The 9,150-nt window shown below is 34.3% G+C and overlaps 2 protein-coding genes and 1 long non-coding RNA gene across 3 annotated transcripts; all 3 read left to right on the top strand.

Moving 5' to 3' along the window:
• The first annotated feature begins 900 nt into the window (after positions 1-900).
• Positions 901-1,567, top strand: LOC129577844 (uncharacterized). Its single transcript, XR_008689046.1, has 3 exons — positions 901-1,131; positions 1,209-1,337; positions 1,402-1,567. It is a non-coding gene; the product is annotated as an uncharacterized LOC129577844 (long non-coding RNA).
• A 2,700-nt stretch (positions 1,568-4,267) lies between these two features.
• On the top strand, positions 4,268-6,536 carry LOC129578142 (26S proteasome non-ATPase regulatory subunit 10-like). The gene is made up of 9 exons (XM_055466294.1): positions 4,268-4,286; positions 4,401-4,441; positions 4,684-4,747; positions 5,610-5,663; positions 5,735-5,833; positions 5,908-6,006; positions 6,086-6,184; positions 6,257-6,358; positions 6,430-6,536. The coding sequence occupies exons 1-9, from the start codon at positions 4,268-4,270 to the stop codon at positions 6,534-6,536; spliced, it is 684 nt and encodes a 227-aa protein (XP_055322269.1).
• Positions 6,537-7,046: 510 nt separating this feature from the next.
• LOC129577841 (arginine kinase-like) lies at positions 7,047-8,438 on the top strand. Its single transcript, XM_055465556.1, has 3 exons — positions 7,047-7,654; positions 7,732-8,005; positions 8,123-8,438. Exons 1-3 carry the CDS (start codon positions 7,059-7,061, stop codon positions 8,315-8,317), a joined length of 1,065 nt encoding a protein of 354 aa, XP_055321531.1. The 5' UTR covers positions 7,047-7,058; the 3' UTR covers positions 8,318-8,438.
• The last annotated feature ends 712 nt before the right edge of the window (positions 8,439-9,150 follow it).

The raw sequence follows: 9,150 nt of genomic DNA, 5'->3' as shown, positions 1-9,150 counted from the left end.
AAAAAAACTTTGCGAAAATTTTCAATATTCTGCTACAAATTACGGCTGTAAACTATATTCAAATGATTGGTTTTGATTTATATTTTAATACTATTAAGAAAAAAACTAAAAAAATTGATTTGTTTTAAATTTTATTAAAATAATTGATTTCGTTTGATCCATATTTTGACAATCGTCGTACAATGATTTGTGACATTTCACCATACACTGCAACTTCATGCCATACTTGACATTTATACGATTGTCAAAATGATCGTTTTAATGAAATCAATAATTTCAATAAAATTTAATACAAATCAATTTTTTTAGTTTTTTTTCTTCATAGTATTAAAATATAAATCAAAACCAATCATTTGAATATAGTTTACAGCCGTTATTTGTAGCAGAATATTGAAAATTTTCGCAAAGATTCTTTTGAAAGAGTCTCTTTTGAAAAACTCTTTCGATTCAATCTATGGAGGCTCTATCGAGCGGATGGGAAAATTTAAACCTTGAAAAAAAAACTGATTTTTAGTGGGTCAAAAAATCTAGGGCGATCCCAATACTTTTCTTACACGACATGGTCGTGTGGAAAAGTAAAAAGTAAACTAAATTAACCTACATGAAATCTACAATTGAAAACGACCAAAAACAGACCAAACACCGGAAGATATTAATGGTGTTTGAAAGTTTATTCAGCACATCTTTCAAAGTTTGAATATCCATCCATTTTTTATGGAATTTCATAAATTGAATGATATTAATTTACTGTCGCAAATATGGAATACTTTTCATTGGCATTTTCTGGTAGACAGTTTTTTTTTATTACTTCAAATAACGACAAACCGTCTTAATTAAAAACAATCGCATATATAAGAGATGCCATCTGGCTGAAACAATTATTGACATCTGTATCAAGAGCGTGGAAGTGTACAGAATGAAACTTTGCGCTGTGTTTATTTGTTACTGCGTATTCTTCATTGACCAAAATCTAGTGGCAGCAAAATTTTTAGACCAAGTTACGAACAGCCTTCCGAGCCGAATTAAGCAGAATATACCCGCGCCAGGATACCGAGAAAAGATTTTGAACTTTGCCATTAAGTTTGCTCCGGACTTGTTGGGGATCAAATCAGCTCTGCAATTAAGACAACGGTAAAAAAAATTGAATAAATATTCATTTCCAATCTACATGTTTCCACTTGGTTTTGAGTTGCTATTATTCATTCTAGCATGTTACAAAGCCGACGCATAGGAGTAGGGTCGAAAAGCCTACAAAATGGTATGAATAAGATCAGAAACAAGTTTGGTAACATCAAGCCCTGGACCAAAGACAACGGTATCCATCCAAGCTCAAAGAAGTATTGAGATAAATTTCTGAAAAAAGTGGACTAAATAAATAAAGACTTTTCTTTAATCGAGCAGCAATGGCTTGTCTGATATGGCCTCCGGCGCAATGAAGAGCTGCGGATGCATGTTTTCATGAATAATGATATGATTTTTACAATCTCGAAAATGAAACATTTGAGAAATAATTTGAATTTTTTCTTTGCAATCTTCGTTGCGGTTTGTGATTTTCTACTTAAAATATACCAATCAAATTCTTGTGAATTTTTTTTTCTTGTGTTATTTTTAAACATTTTTGAACTTGCAATGCAAAAATCACCAAAAGCTTATGACGATATGAAAAGTTCGCAAGTTTAGTTGGCGGTGGAAATCTTAATCAGACCAGTATTTCTTTACCGTATTTCTGATTTTTTGGCTCTGCGGAAGTTGGTAGTTTTTGACAAAAACTGGCTCTTTGTCTTTTAAATGTCATTTTTGTTCGAAGAAATTATTGGCAGTTGACTTACTTAGTGCCAAGCAAATGGAAAATATTTGCGAAATTTTTGCAGAAGAGGAATAGTTTTTGTTTGGCATGAGCTGGAATTTTCGAATTCAGTGTTGTTTCCAGAAGATTTAGATGAAAAGCGTCACTTTCTTCCTTTTCTGTTATGTCAACTTTTAATATGTCGAAATCATTCAATGATGACACAATTACTTTATCCGTTTGAACATACTTAATACAATCGTTTGCGTCCAGGGGTGGAATTCTAAGTCATTCCACCAAAATCGTTCGGAATTATTTTTTTCGTACATAAGACCATATTGGAGTGAAAGAGAGAGATTCCACTATTTTTCAGCGTTCCACCGGAATTATTCCGATAACTCAAGGAAGAGTGGAATAAGTGAGAAATAATTCCGGTGGCACGCTGAAAAATAGTGGAATCTCTCTCTTTCACTCCAAAATGGTCTTATGTACGAAAAAAATAATTCCGAACGATTTTGGTGGAATGACTTAGAATTCCAGCCCAGTACACGAATCCACGTTTCGCTTGCGTGTGCGACTGTTTTATGTTCACCCTTTGATCCTGATAGATAATAAGTTGTTTTCGATATCAGCCAGCGCATGCATGCACTGCATTCAAGCGCTAATTCTAGCTTTTATGTCTATTTGCCTATTTTTTGAAGGTTGGAATGCGCAGGTGCAGATATTTGTATAAAATAAACTCAATATTCACCTGGAATTTTTCATAACTAAAAACAAGAAGTTTCAATGAAAATTTGTTGGCACACTCCTAAATTGAATGCGGTGCATGCATGCGCTGGCTGATTTCGAAAACAACTTATTATGTATCAGAATCAAAGGGTGAACATAATGCATACCGGGCAACGCAGCCAACTTCACGTTGATTACTACTGATACCCATTGACGTATGCTTATAATTGAAAAACAAACAAACTAATGTTAACCAAATGAAAAATAGTTCCGAAAAAAAATTGGAAAAAATATTTCTACTTATATTTAGCCAAATTTAAAGAAAATCGTAGGTTTTGTTTCGCTACAACAGTGCTTTGAAATGGATTCTTTTCAATAACTTCATACTTCCATTCAGATTAAAAAGCAAAGTTTTGTAGCAAAACAAAACCTACGATTTCGTCGAATTTAATAAAATTTATTTTTGGACCATTTCGGACCCGTTTTTTGGACCAGTTTAAATGCCAAAATCTTCTACTTGTCCACTTATGCTGTGTACCAATTTTCATCCAAATCGGACCACTTTTTAAAAATTCGATTTTTCGCGAATTTTTGATGTTTTTTAGGCAAAACTCATTGATACAACCGTTTAAACGTCTAGATACAAAAACGCTAGTTACGCCCCTGGTCAATCGCAACGCAAAGTAGCAGAAGCTTGTACAATTTTTCGCATACAGACGCGTATGAACGCGACGGTTCGATGCAGAAAATGGGACATGTTTGTGCAACTTTGCGTTACGACTGACTGTAGTTGACCGGGCAACCGGTTTGACGTGGCGCTGTCAACAATGTTGTCCATTTATTCACAGTTTGATCAGAATATTTTACATTTTTTTGCTCATTGGAGCTTGTGGTTTCCATATTTTCGATTGCGTTAACCTTCAAACCGTAAATTGGGCACTGTGTGCCCAATGATACGTTATGCGTAAAATGGGTGCCTGAGTGCCCATATAAATTTTTCGACAAATTGCGTATAAAAATTAATGCAGAAACTATGAAATATACATCATTGGAAAGATCTTGAAAAGTACATGTAATTTGAGTTATAAGACATCAAAATCGATCATCATTTTATCAAAATATGGCCATTTTATCAATTTTGGCAAAAAAAACTCCAACGGCCAAATATTGGCCAAATGCCGGCTTATTTTGAAGTTTTATACCAAAAATGACATCTACTTTTCAAGACCTTTCTAGTGATATACATAAATTTTTGATCCAATTGCCGTTCAAAATCTCAATACTCGACGTCAAAATCGGCCATAGTGGAATTTGTATGTATATGTTTTTGCCTTAATTTCTGTGAAGAGATCAACATTGCAATTCCCACTTTATTGAAAAAATTCCAAAAAACTTGCTGTTGTCTTTCATATTTCGATTTCTTATGACTTTCATCACATTTCAAACTAATTTTCATACTTTTCCGATCAATAAATACTGAAATATTTACATTTAAAAATAAAACTTTAAGAAAAAACTGACATTTCATATATAAAATGCATTATGGGCACTCAGGCACCGATTTTACGAACAACGTTAGAAAATACATTTTACAGTTTGAAGGTTAATACGAGTTCATTTTCAATCGTAAGGAATTTGGTTTTCCCACGTGTGTAATAATGATGACACGTTTACAACATCTAATTTTTGACTATAAATGAGGCACCGAATTCGTGGTAATTTAGTTATTGTTCAAGTGATTCGACTAGAAACATGTCTAAGCAATTGATGGGTGAGTCTCTTCTTAGTTCTTTTTTCCTTCATTTTTTTCTAATTTTTTATTTATGACAATACTTGAGATTTCAGTCACTCATAATGTTTTAATCGATATTTTCTCTCCGTTTAGTTTGTTTGATTCTGGTTGCGGTTTTGGTAGACCAATTCATGGTAACTTAACATTTTTTGTGTATTTTTTTTGGGGTCGATTGATGACATGAAGAGCATTTTTCTTCATTTTCCATACAAATTGACTTTTCGAAAACGAAGGGAAATCAAAACGAATATATTACGCGATTCATTATCCCCAAAATTGATCATGTCATTTATAAAAAAACTCTTGTAAGGCATTGTCTACCCAATATTTTATTAAACTAATTCTCCATTATTCGTTCTTAATTTGCAACGTAAAGCAAATTGAAGGTGGGCCAAACACTTCCAGAGCTGGTACCACAATAAAGGTAGCACCAACAAGAGGTAAGATTTAAGCTCCATTTCATTTTTAAATTTAATTCTCACCATTCCATACACAAAGCGCCATTTGATGTATGAAGGCATTTTCCATATAATCTAGCAAAGAAACCGGGCCAAATAAACGAAAACTCAACTCGAGTTTTCAAGGCAAATCCGTTGTATTTTAAGAAAAAATAACAGTGAAACTGCGGTTGTACTGTACATTCTTTGCATTTAGAATCAAAGTAGACACAGATACACACAGCTCAGATCACGTGCATCCAATATAAGCATACGCTATGGGTTTTCGTTATCATACTTTTTCTCCGAATAACGGAAGGTTAAATACAAAAACGTCCAAAAATAAAACAAAATCGTCTAAAAAAAATGACAGTTTCGTCTAAAGGAAATCGTCCCCTTTTTTTAACATGAAAATTTACACCGATCAATGAGAAAGATCAAGTCAATTGCCACTCTTTTTATTCATCTAAAATATTTTTTTTAAATGACAAAATCATCTAAAAATGTGACAATATTTTCTTAACAAAACCGGGTTCAAAAATGACAAAATCGTCTAAATACACATTCTCTCGAAAAATTGACAAAATCATCTAGAAGACTCCAAAAACATCTATGGACAAAATGTTTATTCAAAGTGACAAATCCATCTAAAATGCTGAAAAAATAATAAAAAAAGGGACCATTTCCTTTAGACGAAATTGTCATTTTTTTAGACGATTTTGTTTTATTTTTAGACGTTTTTGTAAGCAGCCATAACGAAACTTTCATTCGCCAATCATTTTAGACAACAGTGTTAATTCATCCCACAGATGTAAGACATTTTCTCCCAATTCACTTCACTGATCTATTTTTTTCCAATTTTCAGCAAACAGTAAATCGAAAGATGGCCGGACAGATCTTCATGACGCTGCTGTAATAGGTAACTTTGAGTATTTACGTTCACTAAATAAGAAAATGATTTCTTTCAGGTAATTTATTGATCTGTTTCAGGTAATTTGGAGAAAGTTAGAAAAATCATCCAGAAAGGAGCCAAAGTTGATTCGACAGACAAAGACAAAAGAAAGCCTCTTCATTTGGCTGCTATGTATGGTAATTTTGCACATTTATTTTCATACAACAAGAAATTGACTTGATCTTTCCCATTGATCGGTGTAACTTTTCAGGTCGCAAGACTGTCGTTGAAGAGCTCATGAAGAATGGAGCCAATTTTGATTCTTTAGATCAAAATAATCAGACACCTCTTCATTTGGCTACTGAGAATGGTAATTTTTTTTTAAATATTTATGCATACTAAATAAGAGGTTGGTTTGATCTTGTTCATTGATCTGTATTATTTTTCAGGTCAACTTGATGTCGTTGAAAAGCTGATCATGAAAAAAGCCAACGTCAATTTTAAAGACGCAAATGGACAGACACCACTTCATCTTGCGTTAGAGCATGGTGAATGAATATTTAATTCCACTAAATGGGAAATTGGTTTGATCTTTTCCATTGATCTGTATTTTGTTTCAGGTCACAAGGATGTCGCTGAAAAATTGATCAGGGGTGGAGCCAATGTTAATTTGAGAGACAACAATAATCAGACACCTGCTGAAACTGCTGCTAAGAGTAATGGTAATGTAAAAATTTTTTTCACTTGATAAGAAATCGGTTTGATCTTTTTCATTGAACTGTGCCATTTTCAGGTTACATCAATATGACTGGAAGCATGCTGAAGGGGGGTGCAACCACAACTTATAACATTTTTGCGCCGTCTCAGGTTAAAGGTGCAGTTGCTGTAACGAAAGGGTAAGCAATTTATTGGCCGAGACCATAGTCAAGAAGAAGTAGACGAATAAACCACCACCACCGAACTAGTTTTTCGTCGCTGATTTCTTCATTGTCGCCAATATGATGATGCCTGCTATCTAAACACTGTACAGTCCGTATTGACTCAACATGAACAGAAATGTGTCATTCACTGTCGATATGATTTTTTTATGATTATTTTTATGTCCTTTTTTCGGTTTGGTTGGGTCGGGTCGCCCAATAACTTTTCAAGGATAAATAGAACTATTTCGCTTTGAATGGATTACGTCAGATAGCGAATTTTCGGTGCGAATAGGAAATTCGTTACATTTCATTCGTTGTCTATGGATAGTACTTGCTTTTGCCTCGTTCTCTACCGAAAAACACAAAGCAATCGTTTGCCTATTATTTTAAAGAGTTGTTTTCTTTCGTTTTGATTGAAAAACAACGACATATCATCCGTTGAATGGCATTTATTTATGCATGTTTTTTTTTCTCTTTTAATTACAGCAATAAATCCGGAGCCATGGTTGATGCTGCTGTTTTGGAAAAATTGGAAGCTGGTTTCACCAAGCTTGCCGCCTCCGACTCAAAGTCATTGTTGAAGAAGCACTTGTCACGCGAAGTCTTCGATAAGCTTAAGAACAAGAAGACCTCCTTTGGATCAACTTTGTTGGACTGCATCCAATCGGGTATTGAAAACTTGGACTCTGGATTCGGTATCTATGCCCCAGATGCTGAAGCCTACACAGTTTTTGCTGACATTTTCGATCCAATGATCAGAGACTATCACGGTTTCGCTAAAGATGCCAAGCATCCACCACGTGACTTCGGTGATATCAACTCATTCCCCAATGTTGACCCAACTGGTGAATATGTTGTATCGACCCGTGTCCGTTGCGGTCGCTCAATGGACGGTTACTCATTCAACCCACGCTTGACCGAAGCCCAATACAAAGAAATGGAAGACAAAGTTAGCTCAACATTGAGCGGTTTGGAAGGTGAATTGAAAGGCAAATACTACCCATTGACCGGAATGACCAAGGAAGATCAACAACAATTGATCGATGACCATTTCTTGTTCAAGGAATGTGATCGCTTCTTGCAAGCCGCTAACGCATGGTAAATTTTAATCGCATCGATTGACAAATTGCAATTTTGATATTAATAAACGGTATTCGTTTGTTTTCTTCCTATAGCCGTTTCTGGCCAACTGGTCGTGGTATCTACCACAATGACGAAAAAACCTTCTTGGTCTGGTGCAACGAAGAAGATCATTTGCGTATCATTTCCATGCAAAAAGGTGGTGACTTGGGTGAAATCTACCGTCGTTTAGTGAACGCTGTCAACGACATCGAAAAACGCATCCCATTCTCACATCACAAACGTCTTGGTTTCCTCACCTTCTGTCCAACCAACTTGGGAACTACCATCCGTGCTTCAGTGCACATTAAAGTACCAAAATTGGCCAAGGTAAGCATATCGTGTGCGGATTTTTTTCTACTATTTGGCAACGGCTCATTTTCATCTTCACCAATTTATTTTATAATCCAACTAATCAAATTGAACGTGCATTTGATTATATTCCAGGACTACGCCAAGTTGGAAGAAGTTGCCGGCAAATACAATTTGCAAGTTCGTGGTACATCTGGTGAACATACAGAATCGATTGGAGGAATCTACGATATCTCCAACAAGCGTCGTTTGGGCTTGACTGAATACCAAGCCGTCAAGGAAATGTCAGATGGTATCCTTGAGCTCATCAAGATCGAAGCTAGCTTGTAAATGGCTTGAGACTTCCCACCAACCGCGCCCAAGAGATCGATTGATTCGAATTGTTTTTATTTTCACACTCAACAATTGGCCAATTGGCAATAAATGAATTGAAAAAAAAACAACAACAACAGCAACAAATAAAATAAAACCAAACTACACACTAGCAACCACTTGTAGTTTAAATAATATAATACACGGAATGGCAGCCAAAAGCATCGCTTTTTGAGCATCGAACAATTTATTATTATTATCTCTTATAATTTATGTTTTAAACAGATGAATAAAAAGAACTCTATCTAATAATGAAAAACCAACAGAACATAGAACCAAAATCAAAATTTGGATGTAACACTCTATTCGTTTTATTTTGTTGGACTTAAAAACTACAAATTCAAATGGAACATGAACAGCATTACCAAAAAAGTGAATAAATTAATAAAGTAAAAAAAAAAACACATTATTTAAAATCAACATCGAGTTGCGTTTCATTTCGGATATTTTTTTTTTTTAATTTTCATTTGACCATTTTTCTGTAGTGATTTTTCTTATAAAATTCGAATCGAATTGTATATTTTTCAGGCAAAAAGAAAAACCTTCATTTACTTCATGGCGAAATCACAGTAAACGATCAACACTATATCAAATTGCCTTTGTAACGTTTTTGCTTCTTTCGCTTTTAGAATTTTACACAAAAGCTGAAAACTGAAAGCTGTTTGAAGCTTCATCAAAACTTTTACGAATAATTTTTTTTGTAAACTGCCGTGAGATAAATTTAAATTTTGTAAAAAATTAACGTAATTTAATTGTAAAAACTCATCATCATTGTATTTCCCCTGGTTCTC

The sequence above is a fragment of the Sitodiplosis mosellana genome, unplaced genomic scaffold (genome assembly GCF_009176505.1).
Source record: "Sitodiplosis mosellana isolate CC-2019 unplaced genomic scaffold, AAFC_SMos_1.0 Smas_scaffold_1, whole genome shotgun sequence".
NCBI classification, from domain to species: domain Eukaryota; kingdom Metazoa; phylum Arthropoda; class Insecta; order Diptera; family Cecidomyiidae; genus Sitodiplosis; species Sitodiplosis mosellana.
Note: the sequence above shows the minus strand (reverse complement) of the source record. Positions and strands in the feature narration are given on the sequence as shown.